The following is a 22,342-nucleotide window of genomic DNA, read 5'->3' on the forward strand; positions in this document are numbered from 1 at the left end:
GACTGTATGTAGGACGTCTTGTTGCAGGTGTGTTGGACTAGGACTGTATGTAGGACATCTTGTTGCAGGTGTGTGGGACAAGGACTGTATGTAGGACGTCTTGTTGCAGGTGTGTCGGACTAGGACTGTATGTAGGACATCTTGTTGCAGGTGTGTTGGACTAGGACTGTATGTAGGAAGTCTTGTTGCAGGTGTGTTGGACTAGGACTGTATGTAGGACGTCTTGTTGCAGGTGTGTGGGACTAGGACTGTATGTAGTACATCTTGTTGCAGGTGTCTGGGACTAGGACTGTATGTAGGACATCTTGTTGCAGGTGTGTTTGACTAGGACTGTATGTAGGACGTCTTGTTGCAGGTGTGTAGGACTAGGACTGTATGTAGGACATCTTGTTGCAGGTGTGTGGGACTAGGACTGTATGTAGGACATCTTGTTGCAGGTGTGTGGGACTAGGACTGTATGTAGGACGTCTTGTTGCAGGTGTGTAGGACTAGGACTGTATGTAGGACATGTTGTTGCAGGTGTGTTGGACTAGGACTGTATGTAGGACGTCTTGTTGCAGGTGTGTCGGACTAGGACTGTATGTAGGACATCTTGTTGCAGGTGTGTTGAACTAGGACTGTATGTAGGACATCTTGTTGTAGGTGTGTGGGACTAGGACTCTATGTAGGACATCTTGTTGCAGGTGTGTGGAACTAGGACTGTATGTAGGACGTCTTGTTGCAGGTGTGTCGGACTAGGACTGTATGTAGGACATCTTGTTGCAGGTGTGTTGGACTAGTACTGTATGTAGGACATCTTGTTGCAGGTGTGTGGAACTAGGACTGTATGTAGGACGTCTTGTTGCAGGTGTGTGGGACTAGGACTGTATGTAGGACATGTTGTTGCAGGTGTGTTGAACTAGGACTGTATGTAGTAGATCTTGTTGCAGGTGTGTGGGACTAGGACTGTATGTAGGACATCTTGTTGCAGGTGTGTTGAACTAGGACTGTGTGTAGGACATCTTGTTGCAGGTGTGTGGGACTAGGACTCTATGTAGGAGATCTTGTTGCAGGTGTGTGGAACTAGGACTGTATGTAGGACATCTTGTTGCAGGTGTGTGGGACTAGGACTGTATGTAGGACATCTTGTTGCAGGTGTGTGGGACTAGGACTGTATGTAGGACATCTTGTTGCAGGTGTGTTGGACTAGGACTGTATGTAGGACGTCTTGTTGCAGGTGTGTAGGACTAGGACTGGATGTAGGACATCTTGTTGCAGGTGTGTGGGACTAGGATTGTATGTAGGACATCTTGTTGAAGGTGTGTGGGACTAGGACTGTATGTAGGACATCTTGTTGCAGGTGTGTGGGACTAGGACTGTATGTAGGACATCTTGTTGCAGGTGTGTGGGACTAGGACTCTATGTAGGACATCTTGTTGCAGGTGTGTAGGACTAGGACTGTATGTAGGACGTCTTGTTGCAGGTGTGTTGAACTAGGACTGTATGTAGGACATGTTGTTGCAGGTGTGTGGGACTAGGACTATATGTAGGACATCTTGTTGCAGGTGTGTGGGACTAGGACTGTATGTAGTACATCTTGTTGCAGGTGTGTTGAACTAGGACTGTATGTAGGACGTCTTGTTGCAGGTGTGTAGTAGTAGGACTGTATGTAGGACATCTTGTTGCAGGTGTGTGGGACTAGGACTGTATGTAGTACATCTTGTTGCAGGTGTGTAGAACTAGGACTGTATGTAGGACGTCTTGTTGCAGGTGTGAAGAACTAGGACTGTATGTAGGACGTGTTGTTGCAGGTGTGTAGAACTAGGACTGTATGTAGGACATCTTGTTGCAGGTGTGTAGGACTAGGACTGTATGTAGGACGTCTTGTTGCAGGTGTGTGGGACTAGGACTGTATGTAGTACATCTTGTTGCAGGTGTGTGGGACTAGGACTGTATGTAGTACATCTTGTTGCAGGTGTGTGGGACTAGGACTGTATGTAGGACATCTTGTTGCAGGTGTGTAGGACTAGGACTGTATGTAGGACATCTTGTTGCAGGTGTGTTGAACTAGGACTGTATGTAGGACGTCTTGTTGCAGGTGTGTGGGGCTTGGACTGTATGTAGGACGTCTTGTTGCAGGTGTGTGGGGCCAGCTTCACGGGGGCAATGGTGTGGCAGTATGAGACTCTCCGCTACTACGCCAGGCGCCATCAGAATGAGGGGAACACAAAGAACTTAGATGCAGCACTGGCAAAGAGTTTTGGATTTCGAGCGCATGTATGTACAACCACTATCACCACACCCATCAATCTATGCCCTGCCCTGTTTCATCTCAACTCTGTGCCTTGTCCTGTTTTATCTCAACTCTGTACCTTGTCCTGTTTCATCTCAACTCTGTACCTTGTCCTGTTTCATCTCAACTCTGTGCCTTGTCCTGTTTCAGCTGAACTCTGTGCCTTGTCCTGTTTCAGCTGAACTCTGTGCCTTGCCCTGTTTCATCTCAACTCTGTGCCTTGTCCTGTTTCATCTCAACTCTGTGCCTTGCCCTGTTTCAGCTGAACTCTGTGACTTGTCCCGTTTCAGCTGAACTCTGTGCCTTGTCCTGTTTCAGCTGAACTCTGTGCCTTGTCCTGTTTCAGCTGAACTCTGTGCCTTGCCCTGTTTCAGCTGAATTCTGTACCTTGCCCTGTTTCAGCTGAACTCTGTGCCTTGTCCTGTTTCAGCTGAACTCTGTGCCTTGTCCAGTTTCAGCTGAACTCTGTGCCTTGTCCTGTTTCATCTCAACTCTGTGCCTTGCCCTGTTTCATCTCAACTCTGTGCCTTGTCCTGTTTCATCTCAACTCTGTGCCTTGCCCTGTTTCAGCTGAACTCTGTGCCTTGTCCTGTTTCAGCTGAACTCTGTGCCTTGCCCTGTTTCAGCTGAACTCTGTGCCTTGTCCTGTTTCATCTCAACTCTGTGCCTTGTCCTGTTTCATCTCAACTCTGTGACTTGTCCTGTTTCAGCTGAACTCTGTGCCTTGCCCTGTTTCATCTCAACTCTGTGACTTGTCCTGTTTCAGCTGAACTCTGTGCCTTGTCCTGTTTCATCTCAACTCTGTGCCTTGTCCTGTTTCATCTCAACTCTGTGCCTTGTCCTGTTTCATCTGAACTCTGTGCCTTGCCCTGTTTCATCTCAACTCTGTGCCTTGCCCTGTTTCATCTCAACTCTGTGCCTTGTCCTGTTTCATCTCAACTCTGTGCCTTGTCCTGTTTCAGCTGAATTCTGTACCTTGTCCTGTTTCAGCTGAACTCTGTGCCTTGTCCAGTTTCAGCTCAACTCTGTGCCTTGTCCTGTTTCATCTCAACTCTGTGCCTTGTCCTGTTTCATCTCAACTCTGTGCCTTGTCCTGTTTCATCTCAACTCTGTGCCTTGTCCTGTTTCATCTCAACTCTGTGCCTTGCCCTGTTTCATCTCAACTCTGTGCCTTGCCCTGTTTCATCTCAACTCTGTGCCTTGTCCTGTTTCATCTCAACTCTGTGCCTTGTCCTGTTTCATCTCAACTCTGTGCCTTGCCCTGTTTCATCTCAACTCTGTGCCTTGCCCTGTTTCATCTCAACTCTGTGCCTTGTCCTGTTTCATCTCAACTCTGTGCCTTGCCCTGTTTCATCTCAACCCTGTGCCTTGCCCTATTTCATCTCAACTCTGTGCCTTGTCCTGTTTCATCTCAACTCTGTGCCTTGCCCTGTTTCAGCTGAACTCTGTGCCTTGTCCTGTTTCAGCTGAACTCTGTGCCTTGCCCTGTTTCAGCTGAATTCTGTGCCTTGTCCTGTTTCAGCTGAACTCTGTGCCTTGTCCTGTTTCAGCTGAACTCGGTGCCTTGTCCAGTTTCAGCTGAACTCTGTGCCTTGTCCAGTTTCAGCTCAACTCTGTGCCTTGTCCTGTTTCATCTCAACTCTGTGCCTTGCCCTGTTTCATCTCAACTCTGTGCCTTGTCCTGTTTCATCTCAACTCTGTGCCTTGCCCTGTTTCAGCTGAACTCTGTGACTTGTCCCGTTTCAGCTGAACTCTGTGCCTTGCCCTGTTTCATCTCAACTCTGTGACTTGTCCTGTTTCAGCTGAACTCTGTGCCTTGTCCTGTTTCAGCTGAACTCTGTGCCTTGCCCTGTTTCAGCTGAACTCTGTGCCTTGCCCTGTTTCAGCTGAAATCTGTGCCTTGTCCTGTTTCAGCTGAACTCTGTGCCTTGCCCTGTTTCAGCTGAACTCTGTGCCTTGCCCTGTTTCAGCTCAACTCTGTGCCTTGCCCTGTTTCAGCTGAACTCTGTGCCTTGTCCTGTTTCATCTCAACTCTGTGCCTTGTCCTGTTTCAGCTGAACTCTGTGCCTTGCCCTGTTTCAGCTGAACTCTGTGCCTTGCCCTGTTTTAGCTGAACTCTGTGCCTTGCCCTGTTTCATCTCAACTCTGTGCCTTGCCCTGTTTCAGCTGAACTCTGTGCCTTGTCCTGTTTCATCTCAACTCTGTGCCTTGTCCTGTTTCATCTCAACTCTGTGCCTTGCCCTGTTTCAGCTGAACTCTGTGCCTTGCCCTGTTTCAGCTGAACTCTGTGCCTTGTCCTGTTTCAGCTGAACTCTGTGCCTTGTCCTGTTTCAGCTGAACTCTGTGCCTTGTCCTGTTTCAGCTGAACTCTGTGCCTTGCCCTGTTTCAGCTGAACTCTGTGCCTTGTCCTGTTTCATCTGAACTCTGTGCCTTGTCCTGTTTCATCTCAACTCTGTGCCTTGCCCTGTTTCAGCTCAACTCTGTGCCTTGCCCTGTTTCAGCTGAACTCTCTCTGGAACAACTTCAGCCCGGGACAGAAGGTGGTGTCAGGTCTGGTTGCCTCCAACGTCTGTGTCTTCCTGCTGTGGAGGATCCCAGCGCTGGCTCCCTTCCTGATGAAATACTTCTCCTCCGCTCCAGGTTCGTCAGCCTTTAACGATAGTAACACACTATCACCCTCTCCATTTCAGACAGACCTCTACCCTCCATGATACTGAGTGTATTGTTTCAGGCAGACCTCTACCCTCCATGATACTGAATATATTCATTCAGGCAGACCTCTACCCTCCATGACACGGAGTGTATTGTTTCAGGCTGACCTCTACCCTCCATGATACGGAGTGTATTGTGTCAGACAGATCTCTACCCTCCATGATACTGAGTGTATTGTTTCAGGCTGAACTCTACCCTCCATGATATGGAGTGTATTGTTTCAGACAGACCTCTACCCTCCATGATACTGAATATATTCTTTCAGGCAGACCTCTACCCTCCATGATACTGAGTGTATTGTTTCAGGCAGACCTCTACCCTCCATTATACTGAGTGTATTCTTTCAGGCAGACCTCTACCCTCCATGATACTGAATATATTCTTTCAGGCAGACCTCTACCCTCCATGATACTGAGTGTATTGTTTCAGGCAGACCTCTACCCTCCATGATACTGAGTGTATTGTTTCAGGCAGACCTCTACCCTCCATAATACTGAGTGTATTGTTTCAGGCTGACCTCTACCCTCCATGATACTGAGTGTATTGTTTCAGGCTGAACTCTACCCTCCATGATATGGAGTGTATTGTTTCAGACAGACCTCTACCCTCCATGATACTGAATATATTCTTTCAGGCAGACCTCTACCCTCCATGATACTGAGTGTATTGTTTCAGGCAGACCTCTACCCTCCATTATACTGAGTGTATTCTTTCAGGCAGACCTCTACCCTCCATGATACTGAATATATTCTTTCAGGCAGACCTCTACCCTCCATGATACTGAGTGTATTGTTTCAGGCAGACCTCTACCCTCCATGATACTGAGTGTATTGTTTCAGGCAGACCTCTACCCTCCATAATACTGAGTGTATTGTTTCAGGCTGACCTCTACCCTCCATGATATGGAGTGTATTGCTTCAGACAGACCTCTACCCTCCATGATACTGAATATATTCTTTCAGACAGACCTCTGCCCTCCATGATACTGAGTGTATTGTTTCAGACAGACCTCTACCCTCCATGATACTGAGTGTATTGTTTCAGACAGACCTCTACCCTCCATGATACTGAATATATTCTTTCAGGCAGACCTCTACCCTCCATGATACTGAGTGTATTGTTTCAGGCAGACCTCTACCCTCCATGATACTGAGTGTATTGTTTCAGGCAGACCTCTACCCTCCATAATACTGAGTGTATTGTTTCAGGCTGACCTCTACCCTCCATGATATGGAGTGTATTGCTTCAGACAGACCTCTACCCTCCATGATACTGAATATATTCTTTCAGACAGACCTCTGCCCTCCATGATACTGAGTGTATTGTTTCAGACAGACCTCTACCCTCCATGATACTGAGTGTATTGTTTCAGGCAGACCTCTACCCTCCATAATACTGAGTGTATTGTTTCAGGCAGACCTCTACCCTCCATGATATGGAGTGTATTGTTTCAGACAGACCTCTACCCTCCATGATACTGAGTGTATTGTTTCAGACAGACCTCTGCCCTCCATGATACTGAGTGTATTGTTTCAGACAGACCTCTACCCTCCATGATACTGAGTGTATTGTTTCAGGCAGACCTCTACCCTCCATGATACTGAGTGTATTGTTTCAGGCAGACCTGTACCCACCATAATACTGAGTGTATTGTTTCAGACAGACCTCTACCCTCCATGATACTGAATATATTCTTTCAGACAGACCTCTGCCCTCCATGATACTGAGTGTATTGTTTCAGGCAGACCTGTATCCTCCATGATACTCAGTGTATTGTTTCAGACAGACCTCTGCCCTCCATAATACTGAGTGTATTGTTTCAGGCAGACCTCTACCCTCCATAATACTGAGTGTATTGTTTAAGGCAGACCTCTACCCTCCATGATACTGAGTGTATTGTTTCAGGCTGACCTCTACCCTCCATGATACTGAGTGTATTGTTTCAGGCTGACCTCTACCCTCCATGATACTGAGTGTATTGTTTCAGGCAGACCTCTACCCTCCATGATACTGAGTGTATTGTTTCAGACAGACCTCTACCCTCCATGATACTGAGTGTATTGTTTCAGACAGACCTCTACCCTCCATGATACTGAGTGTATTGTTTCAGACAGACCTCTACCCTCCATGATACTGAATATATTCTTTCAGGCAGACCTCTACCCTCCATGATACTGAGTGTATTATTTCAGGCAGACCTCTACCCTCCATGATACTGAGTGTATTGTTTCAGACAGACCTCTACCCTCCATGATACTGAGTGTATTGTTTCAGGCAGACCTCTGCCCTCCATGATACTGAATATATTCTTTCAGGCAGCCCTCTACCCTCCATGATCCTGAGTGTATTGTTTCAGACAGACCTCTACCCTCCATGATACTGAGTGTATTGTTTCAGGCAGACCTCTACCCTCCATGATACTGAGTGTATTGTTTCAGGCAGACCTCTACCCTCCTTGATACTGAGTGTATTGTTTCAGACAGACCTCTACCCTCCATGATACTGAATATATTCTTTCAGGCAGACCTCTACCCTCCATGATACTGAGTGTATTGTTTCAGGCAGACCTCTACCCTCCATGATACTGAATATATTCTTTCAGGCAGACCTCTACCCTCCATGATACTGAGTGTATTGTTTCAGACAGACCTCTACCCTCCATGATACTGAATATATTCTTTCAGGCAGACCTCTACCCTCCATGATACTGAGTGTATTGTTTCAGGCAGACCTCTACCCTCCATGATACTGAGTGTATTGTTTCAGGCAGACCTCTACCCTCCATTATACTGAGTGTATTGTTTCAGGCAGACCTCTACCCTCCATGATACTGAATATATTCTTTCAGGCGGACCTCTACCCTCCATGATACGGAGTGTATTGTTTCAGACAGACCTCTACCCTCCATGATACTGAGTGTATTGTTTCAGACAGACCTCTACCCTCCATGATATGGAGTGTATTGTTTCAGACAGACCTCTACCCTCCATGATACTGAGTGTATTGTTTCAGGCAGACCTCTACCCTCCATGATACTGAGTGTATTGTTTCAGACAGACCTCTACCCTCCATGATACTGAATATATTCTTTCAGGCAGACCTCTACCCTCCATGATACTGAGTGTATTGTTTCAGGCAGACCTCTACCCTCCATGATACTGAGTGTATTGTTTCAGGCAGACCTCTACCCTCCATGATACTGAATATATTCTTTCAGGCGGACCTCTACCCTCCATGATACGGAGTGTATTGTTTAAGACAGACCTCTACCCTCCATGATACTGAGTGTATTGTTTCAGACAGACCTCTACCCTCCATGATATGGAGTGTATCTTTCAGGCAGACCTCTACCCTCCATAATACTGAGTGTATTGTTTCAGGCAGACCTCTACCCTCCATGATACTGAGTGTATTGTTTCAGGCAGACCTCTATCCTCCATGATACTGAGTGTATTGTTTCAGGCAGACCTCTACCCTCCATGATACTGAGTGTATTGTTTCAGACAGACCTCTACCCTCCATGATACTGAATATATTCTTTCAGGCAGACCTCTACCCTCCATGATACTGAGTGTATAGTTTCAGGCAGACCTCTACCCTCCATGATACTTAGTGTATTGTTTCAGGCTGACCTCTACCCTCCATGATACTGAGTGTATTGTTTCAGGCTGACCTCTACCCTCCATGATACTGAGTGTATTGCTTCAGGCAGACCTCTACCCTCCATGATACTGAGTGTATTGTTTCAGACAGACCTCTACCCTCCATGATACTGAGTGTATTGTTTCAGGCAGACCTCTACCCTCCATGATATGGAGTGTATTGTTTCAGACAGACCTCTACCCTCCATGATACTGAGTGTATTGTTTCAGGCAGACCTCTACCCTCAATGATACTGAGTGTATTGTTTCAGACAGACCTGTACCCTCCATCATACTGAATATATTCTTTCAGCCAGACATCTACCCTCCATGATACTGAGTGTATTGTTTCAGGCAGACCTCTACCCTCCATCATACTGAATATATTCTTTCAGACAGACCTCTACCCTCCATGATACTGAGTGTATTGTTTCAGGCAGACCTCTACCCTTCTTGATCCTGAGTGTATTGTTTCAGACAGACCTCTACCCTCCATAGTACTGAGTGTATTGTTTCAGACAGACCTCTACCCTCCATGATACTTAGTGTATTGTTTCAGACAGACCTCTACCCTCCATGATACTGAGTGTATTGTTTCAGGCAGACCTCTACCCTCAATGATACTGAGTGTATTGTTTCAGACAGACCTCTACCCTCCATCATACTGAATATTTTCTTTCAGGCAGACCTCTACCCTCCATGATACTGAGTGTATTATTTCAGACAGACCTCTACCCTCCATGATACTGAGTGTATTGTTTCAGGCAGACCTCTACCCTCCATGATACTGAATATAGTCTTTCAGGCAGACCTCTACCCTCCATGATACTGAATATAGTCTTTCAGGGAGACCTCTACCCTCCATGATACTGAGTGTATTGTTTCAGACAGACCTCTACCTTCCGTGATACTGAGTGTATTGTTTCAGGCTGACCTCTTCCCTCCATGATACTGAGTGTATTGTTTCAGGCTGACCTCTACCCTCCATGATACTGAGTGTATTGTTTCAGACAGACCTCTACCCTCCATGATACGGAGTGTATCGTTTCAGGCAGACCTCTACCCTCCATGATACTGAGTGTATTGTTTCAGGCAGACCTCTACCCTCCATGATACTGAGTGTATTGTTTCAGGCAGACCTCTACCCTCCGTGATACTGAGTGTATTGTTTCAGGCAGACCTCTACCCTCCATGATACTGAGTGTATTGTTTCAGGCTGACCTCTACCCTCCATGATACTGAGTGTATTGTTTCAGGCTGACCACTACCCTCCATGATACTGACTGTATTGCTTCAGGCAGACCTCTATCCTCCATGATACTGAGTGTATTGCTTCAGGCAGACCTCTACCCTCCATGATACGGAGTGTATTGTTTCAGGCAGACCTCTACCCTTCTTGATCCTGAGTGTATTGTTTCAGACAGACCTCTACCCTCCATGATACTGAGTGTGTTGTTTCAGACAGACCTCTACCCTCCATGATACTTAGTGTATTGTTTCAGACAGACCTCTACCCTCCATGATACTGAGTGTATTGTTTCAGGCAGACCTCTACCCTCAATGATACTGAGTGTATTGTTTCAGACAGACCTCTACCCTCCATGATACGGAGTGTATTGTTTCAGACAGACCTCTACCCTCCATGATACTGAGTGTATTGTTTCAGACTGACCTATACCCTCCATGATACGGAGTGTATCGTTACAGGCAGACCTCTACCCTCCATGATACTGAGTGTATTGTTTCAGGCAGACCTCTACCCTCCATGATACTGAGTGTATTGTTTCAGGCAGACCTCTACCCTCCATAATACGGAGTGTATTGTTTCAGGCTGACCTCTACCCTCCATGATACTGAGTGTATTGTTTCAGGCAGACCTCTACCCTCCATGATACTGAATATATTCTTTCAGACAGACCTCTACCCTCCATGATATGGAGTGTATTGTTTCAGACAGACCTCTGCCCTCCATGATATGGAGTGTATTGCTTCAGACAGACCTCTGCCCTCCATGATACTGAGTGTATTGTTTCAGGCAGACCTCTACCCTCCATGATACTGAGTGTATTGTTTCAGACAGACCTCTACCCTCCATGATACTGAGTGTATTGTTTCAGACAGACCTCTACCCTCCATGATCCTGAGTGTATTGTTTCAGACAGACCTCTACCCTCCATGATACTGAGTGTATTGTTTCAGGCAGACCTCTGCCCTCCATGATACTGAATATATTCTTTCAGGCAGCCCTCTACCCTCCATGATCCTGAGTGTATTGTTTCAGACAGACCTCTACCCTCCATGATACTGAGTGTATTGTTTCAGGCAGACCTCTACCCTCCATGATACTGAGTGTATTGTTTCAGGCAGACCTCTACCCTCCATGATACTGAGTGTATTGTTTCAGACAGACCTCTACCCTCCATGATACTGAGTGTATTATTTCAGACAGACCTCTACCCTCCATGATACTGAGTGTATTGTTTCAGGCAGACCTCTACCCTCCATGATACTGAATATAGTCTTTCAGGCAGACCTCTACCCTCCATGATACTGAATATAGTCTTTCAGGGAGACCTCTACCCTCCATGATACTGAGTGTATTGTTTCAGACAGACCTCTACCTTCCGTGATACTGAGTGTATTGTTTCAGGCTGACCTCTTCCCTCCATGATACTGAGTGTATTGTTTCAGGCTGACCTCTACCCTCCATGATACTGAGTGTATTGTTTCAGACAGACCTCTACCCTCCATGATACGGAGTGTATCGTTTCAGGCAGACCTCTACCCTCCATGATACTGAGTGTATTGTTTCAGGCAGACCTCTACCCTCCATGATACTGAGTGTATTGTTTCAGGCAGACCTCTACCCTCCGTGATACTGAGTGTATTGTTTCAGGCAGACCTCTACCCTCCATGATACTGAGTGTATTGTTTCAGGCTGACCTCTACCCTCCATGATACTGAGTGTATTGTTTCAGGCTGACCACTACCCTCCATGATACTGACTGTATTGCTTCAGGCAGACCTCTATCCTCCATGATACTGAGTGTATTGCTTCAGGCAGACCTCTACCCTCCATGATACGGAGTGTATTGTTTCAGGCAGACCTCTACCCTTCTTGATCCTGAGTGTATTGTTTCAGACAGACCTCTACCCTCCATGATACTGAGTGTGTTGTTTCAGACAGACCTCTACCCTCCATGATACTTAGTGTATTGTTTCAGACAGACCTCTACCCTCCATGATACTGAGTGTATTGTTTCAGGCAGACCTCTACCCTCAATGATACTGAGTGTATTGTTTCAGACAGACCTCTACCCTCCATGATACGGAGTGTATTGTTTCAGACAGACCTCTACCCTCCATGATACTGAGTGTATTGTTTCAGACTGACCTATACCCTCCATGATACGGAGTGTATCGTTACAGGCAGACCTCTACCCTCCATGATACTGAGTGTATTGTTTCAGGCAGACCTCTACCCTCCATGATACTGAGTGTATTGTTTCAGGCAGACCTCTACCCTCCATAATACGGAGTGTATTGTTTCAGGCTGACCTCTACCCTCCATGATACTGAGTGTATTGTTTCAGGCAGACCTCTACCCTCCATGATACTGAATATATTCTTTCAGACAGACCTCTACCCTCCATGATATGGAGTGTATTGTTTCAGACAGACCTCTGCCCTCCATGATATGGAGTGTATTGCTTCAGACAGACCTCTGCCCTCCATGATACTGAGTGTATTGTTTCAGGCAGACCTCTACCCTCCATGATACTGAGTGTATTGTTTCAGACAGACCTCTACCCTCCATGATACTGAGTGTATTGTTTCAGACAGACCTCTACCCTCCATGATCCTGAGTGTATTGTTTCAGACAGACCTCTACCCTCCATGATACTGAGTGTATTGTTTCAGGCAGACCTCTGCCCTCCATGATACTGAATATATTCTTTCAGGCAGCCCTCTACCCTCCATGATCCTGAGTGTATTGTTTCAGACAGACCTCTACCCTCCATGATACTGAGTGTATTGTTTCAGGCAGACCTCTACCCTCCATGATACTGAGTGTATTGTTTCAGGCAGACCTCTACCCTCCATGATACTGAGTGTATTGTTTCAGACAGACCTCTACCCTCCATGATACTGAATATATTCTTTCAGGCAGACCTCTACCCTCCATGATACTGAGTGTATTGTTTCAGGCAGACCTCTACCCTCCATGATACTGAATATATTCTTTCAGGCAGACCTCTACCCTCCATGATACTGAGTGTATTGTTTCAGACAGACCTCTACCCTCCATGATACTGAATATATTCTTTCAGGCAGACCTCTACCCTCCATGATACTGAGTGTATTGTTTCAGGCAGACCTCTACCCTCCATGATACTGAGTGTATTGTTTCAGGCAGACCTCTACCCTCCATTATACTGAGTGTATTGTTTCAGGCAGACCTCTACCCTCCATGATACTGAATATATTCTTTCAGGCGGACCTCTACCCTCCATGATACGGAGTGTATTGTTTCAGACAGACCTCTACCCTCCATGATACTGAGTGTATTGTTTCAGACAGACCTCTACCCTCCATGATATGGAGTGTATTGTTTCAGACAGACGTCTACCCTCCATGATACTGAGTGTATTGTTTCAGGCAGACCTCTACTCTCCATGATACTGAGTGTATTGTTTCAGACAGACCTCTACCCTCCATGATACTGAATATATTCTTTCAGGCAGACCTCTACCCTCCATGATACTGAGTGTATTGTTTCAGGCAGACCTCTACCCTCCATGATACTGAGTGTATTGTTTCAGGCAGACCTCTACCCTCCATGATACTGAATATATTCTTTCAGGCGGACCTCTACCCTCCATGATACGGAGTGTATTGTTTCAGACAGACCTCTACCCTCCATGATACTGAGTGTATTGTTTCAGACAGACCTCTACCCTCCATGATACTGAGTGTATTGTTTCAGGCAGACCTCTACCCTCCATAATACTGAGTGTATTGTTTCAGGCAGACCTCTACCCTCCATGATACTGAGTGTATTGTTTCAGGCAGACCTCTATCCTCCATGATACTGAGTGTATTGTTTCAGGCAGACCTCTACCCTCCATGATACTGAGTGTATTGTTTCAGACAGACCTCTACCCTCCATGATACTGAATATATTCTTTCAGACAGACCTCTACCCTCCATGATACTGAGTGTATTGTTTCAGGCAGACCTCTACCCTCCATGATACTTAGTGTATTGTTTCAGGCTGACCTCTACCCTCCATGATACTGAGTGTATTGTTTCAGACAGACCTCTACCCTCCATGATACTGAGTGTATTGTTTCAGACAGACCTCTGCCCCCCATGATACTGAGTGTATTGCTTCAGGCAGACCTCTACCCTCCATGATACTGAGTGTATTGTTTCAGACAGACCTCTACCCTCCATGATACTGAGTGTATTGTTTCAGGCAGACCTCTACCCTCCATGATATGGAGTGTATTGTTTCAGACAGACCTCTACCCTCCATGATACTGAGTGTATTGTTTCAGGCAGACCTCTACCCTCAATGATACTGAGTGTATTGTTTCAGACAGACCTGTACCCTCCATCATACTGAATATATTCTTTCAGGCAGACATCTACCCTCCATGATACTGAGTGTATTGTTTCAGGCAGACCTCTACCCTCCATCATACTGAATATATTCTTTCAGACAGACCTCTACCCTCCATGATACTGAGTGTATTGTTTCAGGCAGACCTCTACCCTTCTTGATCCTGAGTGTATTGTTTCAGACAGACCTCTACCCTCCATAGTACTGAGTGTATTGTTTCAGACAGACCTCTACCCTCCATGATACTTAGTGTATTGTTTCAGACAGACCTCTACCCTCCATGATACTGAGTGTATTGTTTCAGGCAGACCTCTACCCTCAATGATACTGAGTGTATTGTTTCAGACAGACCTCTACCCTCCATCATACTGAATATTTTCTTTCAGGCAGACCTCTACCCTCCATGATACTGAGTGTATTATTTCAGACAGACCTCTACCCTCCATGATACTGAGTGTATTGTTTCAGGCAGACCTCTACCCTCCATGATACTGAATATAGTCTTTCAGGCAGACCTCTACCCTCCATGATACTGAATATAGTCTTTCAGGGAGACCTCTACCCTCCATGATACTGAGTGTATTGTTTCAGACAGACCTCTACCCTCCGTGATACTGAGTGTATTGTTTCAGGCTGACCTCTTCCCTCCATGATACTGAGTGTATTGTTTCAAGCTGACCTCTACCCTCCATGATACTGAGTGTATTGTTTCAGACAGACCTCTACGTTCCATGATACGGAGTGTATCGTTTCAGGCAGACCTCTACCCTCCATGATACTGAGTGTATTGTTTCAGGCAGACCTCTACCCTCCATGATACTGAGTGTATTGTTTCAGGCAGACCTCTACCCTCCGTGATACTGAGTGTATTGTTTCAGGCAGACCTCTACCCTCCATGATACTGAGTGTATTGTTTCAGGCTGACCTCTACCCTCCATGATACTGAGTGTATTGTTTCAGGCTGACCACTACCCTCCATGATACTGACTGTATTGCTTCAGGCAGACCTCTATCCTCCATGATACTGAGTGTATTGCTTCAGGCAGACCTCTACCCTCCATGATACGGAGTGTATTGTTTCAGGCAGACCTCTACCCTTCTTGATCCTGAGTGTATTGTTTCAGACAGACCTCTACCCTCCATGATACTGAGTGTGTTGTTTCAGACAGACCTCTACCCTCCATGATACTTAGTGTATTGTTTCAGACAGACCTCTACCCTCCATGATACGGAGTGTATTGTTTCAGGCAGACCTCTACCCTCAATGATACTGAGTGTATTGTTTCAGACAGACCTCTACCCTCCATGATACGGAGTGTATTGTTTCAGACAGACCTCTACCCTCCATGATACTGAGTGTATTGTTTCAGACTGACCTATACCCTCCATGATACGGAGTGTATCGTTACTGGCAGACCTCTACCCTCCATGATACTGAGTGTATTGTTTCAGGCAGACCTCTACCCTCCATGATACTGAGTGTATTGTTTCAGGCAGACCTCTACCCTCCATAATACGGAGTGTATTGTTTCAGGCTGACCTCTACCCTCCATGATACTGAGTGTATTGTTTCAGGCAGACCTCTACCCTCCATGATACTGAATATATTCTTTCAGACAGACCTCTACCCTCCATGATATGGAGTGTATTGTTTCAGACAGACCTCTGCCCTCCATGATATGGAGTGTATTGCTTCAGACAGACCTCTGCCCTCCATGATATGGAGTGTATTGCTTCAGGCAGACCTCTACCCTCCATGATACTGAGTGTATTGTTTCAGACAGACCTCTACCCTCCTTGATCCTGAGTGTATTGTTTCAGACAGACCTCTACCCTCCATGATACTGAGTGTATTGTTTCAGACAGACCTCTACCCTCCATGAAACTTAGTGTATTGTTTCAGACAGACCTCTACCCTCCATGATACTGAGTGTATTGTTTCAGGCAGACCTCTACCCTCCATGATACTGAGTGTATTGTTTCAGACAGACCTCTACCCTCCATGATACTGAGTGTATTGTTTCAGACAGACCTCTACCCTCCATGATCCTGAGTGTATTGTTTCAGACAGACCTCTACCCTCCATGATACTGAGTGTATTGTTTCAAACAGACCTCTACCCTCCATGATACTGAGTGTATTGTTTCAGGCAGACCTCTACCCTCCATGATACTGAGTGTATTGTTTCAGACAGACCTCTACCCTTCCTGATACGGAGTGTATTGTTTCAGGCTGACCTCTACCCTCCATGATACTGAGTGTATTGTTTCAGACAGACCTCTACCCTTCCTGATACTGAGTGTATTGTTTCAGGCTGACCTCTACCCTCCATGATACTGAGTGTATTGTTTCAGACAGACCTCTACCCTTCCTGATACGGAGTGTATTGTTTCAGGCTGACCTCTACCCTCCATGATATGGAGTGTATTGCTTCAGGCAGACCTCTACCCTCCATGATACTGAGTGTATTGTTTCAGGCAGACCTCTACCCTCCTTGATCCTGAGTGTATTGTTTCAGACAGACCTCTACCCTCCATGATACTGAGTGTATTGTTTCAGACAGACCTCTACCCTCCATGATACTTAGTGTATTGTTTCAGACAGACCTCTACCCTCCATGATACTGAGTGTATTGTTTCAGGCAGACCTCTACCCTCAATGATACGGAGTGTATTGTTTCAGACAGACCTCTACCCTCCATGATACTGAGTGTATTGTTTCAGACAGACCTCTACCCTCCATGATACTTAGTGTATTGTTTCAGACAGACCTCTACCCTCCATGATACTGAGTGTATTGTTTCAGGCAGACCTCTACCCTCAATGATACGGAGTGTATTGTTTCAGACAGACCTCTACCCTCCATGATACTGAGTGTATTGTTTCAGGCAGACCTCTACCCTCCATGATACTGAGTGTATTGTTTCAGGCAGACCTCTACCCTCCGTGATACTGAGTGTATTGTTTCAGGCAGACCTCTACCCTCCATGATACTGAGTGTATTGTTTCAGGCAGACCTCTACCCTCCATGATACTGAGTGTATTGTTTCAGGCTGACCTCTACCCTCCATGATACTGAGTGTATTGTTTCAGGCTGACCACTACCCTCCATGATACTGACTGTATTGCTTCAGGCAGACCTCTATCCTCCATGATACTGAGTGTATTGCTTCAGGCAGACCTCTACCCTCCATGATACGGAGTGTATTGTTTCAGGCAGACCTCTACCCTTCTTGATCCTGAGTGTATTGTTTCAGACAGACCTCTACCCTCCATGATACTGAGTGTGTTGTTTCAGACAGACCTCTACCCTCCATGATACTTAGTGTATTGTTTGAGACAGACCTCTACCCTCCATGATACGGAGTGTATTGTTTCAGGCAGACCTCTACCCTCAATGATACTGAGTGTATTGTTTCAGACAGACCTCTACCCTCCATGATACGGAGTGTATTGTTTCAGACAGACCTCTACCCTCCATGATACTGAGTGTATTGTTTCAGACTGACCTATACCCTCCATGATACGGAGTGTATCGTTACAGGCAGACCTCTACCCTCCATGATACTGAGTGTATTGTTTCAGGCAGACCTCTACCCTCCATGATACTGAGTGTATTGTTTCAGGCAGACCTCTACCCTCCATAATACGGAGTGTATTGTTTCAGGCTGACCTCTACCCTCCATGATACTGAGTGTATTGTTTCAGGTAGACCTCTACCCTCCATGATACTGAATATATTCTTTCAGACAGACCTCTACCCTCCATGATATGGAGTGTATTGTTTCAGACAGACCTCTGCCCTCCATGATATGGAGTGTATTGCTTCAGACAGACCTCTGCCCTCCATGATATGGAGTGTATTGCTTCAGGCAGACCTCTACCCTCCATGATACTGAGTGTATTGTTTCAGACAGACCTCTACCCTCCTTGATCCTGAGTGTATTGTTTCAGACAGACCTCTACCCTCCATGATACTGAGTGTATTGTTTCAGACAGACCTCTACCCTCCATGAAACTTAGTGTATTGTTTCAGACAGACCTCTACCCTCCATGATACTGAGTGTATTGTTTCAGGCAGACCTCTACCCTCCATGATACTGAGTGTATTGTTTCAGACAGACCTCTACCCTCCATGATACTGAGTGTATTGTTTCAGACAGACCTCTACCCTCCATGATCCTGAGTGTATTGTTTCAGACAGACCTCTACCCTCCATGATACTGAGTGTATTGTTTCAAACAGACCTCTACCCTCCATGATACTGAGTGTATTGTTTCAGGCAGACCTCTACCCTCCATGATACTGAGTGTATTGTTTCAGACAGACCTCTACCCTTCCTGATACGGAGTGTATTGTTTCAGGCTGACCTCTACCCTCCATGATACTGAGTGTATTGTTTCAGACAGACCTCTACCCTTCCTGATACTGAGTGTATTGTTTCAGGCTGACCTCTACCCTCCATGATACTGAGTGTATTGTTTCAGACAGACCTCTACCCTTCCTGATACGGAGTGTATTGTTTCAGGCTGACCTCTACCCTCCATGATATGGAGTGTATTGCTTCAGGCAGACCTCTACCCTCCATGATACTGAGTGTATTGTTTCAGGCAGACCTCTACCCTCCTTGATCCTGAGTGTATTGTTTCAGACAGACCTCTACCCTCCATGATACTGAGTGTATTGTTTCAGACAGACCTCTACCCTCCATGATACTTAGTGTATTGTTTCAGACAGACCTCTACCCTCCATGATACTGAGTGTATTGTTTCAGGCAGACCTCTACCCTCAATGATACGGAGTGTATTGTTTCAGACAGACCTCTACCCTCCATGATACTGAGTGTATTGTTTCAGACTGACCTCTACCCTCCATGATACTGAGTGTATTGTTACAGGCAGACCTCTACCCTCCATGATACTGAGTGTATTGTTTCAGGCAGACCTCTACCCTCCATGATACTGAGTGTATTGTTTCAGGCAGACCTCTACCCTCCATAATACTGAGTGTATTGTTTCAGGCTGACCTCTACCCTCCATGATACTGAGTGTATTGCTTCAGGCAGACCTCTACCCTCCATGATACTGAGTGTATTGTTTCAGGCTGACCTCTACCCTCCATGATACTGAGTGTATTGTTTCAGACAGACCTCTACCCTCCATGATACTGAGTGTATTGTTTCAGACAGACCTCTACCCTCCATGAAACTTAGTGTATTGTTTCAGACAGACCTCTACCCTCCATGATACTGAGTGTATTGTTTCAGGCAGACCTCTACCCTCCATGATACTGAGTGTATTGTTTCAGACAGACCTCTACCCTCCATGATACTGAGTGTATTGTTTCAGACAGACCTCTACCCTCCATGATCCTGAGTGTATTGTTTCAGACAGACCTCTACCCTCCATGATACTGAGTGTATTGTTTCAGACAGACCTCTACCCTCCATGATACTGAGTGTATTGTTTCAGACAGACCTCTACCCTTCATGATACTGAGTGTATTGTTTCAGGCTGACCTCTACCCTCCATGATATGGAGTGTATTGTTTCAGGCAGACCTCTACCCTCAATGATACTGAGTGTATTGTTTCAGACAGACCTCTACCCTCCATGATACTGAGTGTATTGTTTCAGACAGACCTCTACCCTCCTTGATCCTGAGTGTATTGTTTCAGACAGACCTCTACCCTCCATTATAAGGAGTGTATTGTTTCAGACAGACCTCTACCCTCCATGATACTGAGTGTATTGTTTCAGGCAGACCTCTACCCTCCTTGATCCTGAGTGTATTGTTTCAGACAGACCTCTACCCTCCATGATACTGAGTGTATTGTTTCAGACAGACCTCTACCCTCCATGATACTTAGTGTATTGTTTCAGACAGACCTCTACCCTCCATGATACGGAGTGTATTGTTTCAGGCAGACCTCTACCCTCAATGATACGGAGTGTATTGTTTCAGACAGACCTCTACCCTCCATGATACTGAGTGTATTGTTTCAGACTGACCTCTACCCTCCATGATACTGAGTGTATTGTTACAGGCAGACCTCTACCCTCCATGATACGGAGTGTATTGTTTCAGGCAGACCTCTACCCTCCATGATACTGAGTGTATTGTTTCAGGCAGACCTCTACCCTCCATAATACGGAGTGTATTGTTTCAGGCTGACCTCTACCCTCCATGATATGGAGTGTATTGCTTCAGGCAGACCTCTACCCTCCATGATACTGAGTGTATTGTTTCAGGCTGACCTCTACCCTCCATGATACTGAGTGTATTGTTTCAGACAGACCTCTACCCTCCATGATACTGAGTGTATTGTTTCAGACAGACCTCTACCCTCCATGAAACTTAGTGTATTGTTTCAGACAGACCTCTACCCTCCATGATACTGAGTGTATTGTTTCAGGCAGACCTCTACCCTCCATGATACTGAGTGTATTGTTTCAGACAGACCTCTACCCTCCATGATACTGAGTGTATTGTTTCAGACAGACCTCTACCCTCCATGATCCTGAGTGTATTGTTTCAGACAGACCTCTACCCTCCATGATACTGAGTGTATTGTTTCAGACAGACCTCTACCCTCCATGATACTGAGTGTATTGTTTCAGACAGACCTCTACCCTTCATGATACTGAGTGTATTGTTTCAGGCTGACCTCTACCCTCCATGATATGGAGTGTATTGCTTCAGGCAGACCTCTACCCTCAATGATACTGAGTGTATTGTTTCAGACAGACCTCTACCCTCCATGATACTGAGTGTATTGTTTCAGACAGACCTCTACCCTCCTTGATCCTGAGTGTATTGTTTCAGACAGACCTCTACCCTCCATTATAAGGAGTGTATTGTTTCAGACAGACCTCTACCCTCCATGATACTTAGTGTATTGTTTCAGACAGACCTCTACCCTCCATGATACTGAGTGTATTGTTTCAGACAGACCTCTACCCTCCATGATACTGAGTGTATTGTTTCAGACAGACCTCTACCCTCCATGATACTGAGTGTATTGTTTCAGACAGACCTCTACCCTTCATGATACGGAGTGTATTGTTTCAGGCTGACCTCTACCCTCCATGATATGGAGTGTATTGCTTCAGGGAGACCTCTACCCTCCTTGATCCTGAGTGTATTGTTTCAGACAGACCTCTACCCTCCATGATACAGAGTGTATTGTTTCAGACAGACCTCTACCCTCCATGATACTTAGTGTATTGTTTCAGACAGACCTCTACCCTCCATGATACTGAGTGTATTGTTTCAGGCAGACCTCTACCCTCCATGATACTGAGTGTATTGTTTCAGGCAGACCTCTACCCTTCATGATACTGAGTGTATTGTTTCAGACAGACCTCTACCCTCCATGATACTGAGTGCATTGTATCAGAGAGACCTCTACCCTCCATGATGCTGAGTGTATTGTTTCAGACAGACCTCTACCCTCCATGATACTGAGTGTATTGTTTCAGAGAGACCTCTACCCTCCATGATACTGAGTGTATTGTTTCAGGCAGACCTCTACCCTCCATGATACTGAGTGTATTGTTTCAGACTGACCTCTACCCTCCATGATACTGAGTGTATTGTTTCAGGCAGACCTCTACCCTCCATGATACGGAGTGTATTGTTTCAGGCAGACCTCTACCCTCCGTGATACTGAGTGTATTGTTTCAGGCAGACCTCTACCCTCCATGATACTGAGTGCATTCAGTCATTACAGTTTCCTGCACCTTGCGGCCAACATGTACGTGCTGTGGTCCTTTTCCTCCATCTCCCTCAACCTGTTCGGGAAGGAGCAGCTCTCGGCAGTCTACCTCAGTGCAGGTAAGCAGCTTCAGTCTACCTCAGTGCAGGTGAGCAGCTTCAGTCTACCTCAGTGCAGGTAAGCAGCTTCAGTCTACCTCAGTGCAGGTAAGCAGCTTCAGTCTACCTCAGTGCAGGTAAGCAGCTGCAGTCTACCTCAGTGCAGGTAAGCAGCTTCAGTCTACCTCAGTGCAGGTAAGCAGCTTCAGTCTACCTCAGTGCAGGTAAGCAGCTTCAGTCTACCTCAGTGCAGGTAAGCAGCTTCAGTCTTCCTCAG

General features: G+C 46.0%; 1 protein-coding gene across 1 annotated transcript in view; it reads left to right on the forward strand.

Moving 5' to 3' along the window:
* Positions 1 to 22,342, forward strand: part of LOC124128407 (presenilins-associated rhomboid-like protein, mitochondrial) — a 72,656-nt gene that overhangs the window by 11,071 nt on the left and 39,243 nt on the right. Inside the window, exons 3-5 of the mRNA XM_048393066.1 lie at positions 2,119 to 2,256; positions 4,775 to 4,913; positions 21,937 to 22,086. Coding sequence (XP_048249023.1) covers positions 2,119 to 2,256; positions 4,775 to 4,913; positions 21,937 to 22,086 — 427 coding nt within the window. The remainder of the gene's footprint in view (positions 1 to 2,118; positions 2,257 to 4,774; positions 4,914 to 21,936; positions 22,087 to 22,342) is intronic.

The sequence above is a fragment of the Haliotis rufescens genome, unplaced genomic scaffold (genome assembly GCF_023055435.1).
Source record: "Haliotis rufescens isolate VD_foot unplaced genomic scaffold, xgHalRufe1.0.p SCAF_113, whole genome shotgun sequence".
Classification (NCBI taxonomy): Eukaryota; Metazoa; Mollusca; class Gastropoda; order Lepetellida; family Haliotidae; genus Haliotis; species Haliotis rufescens.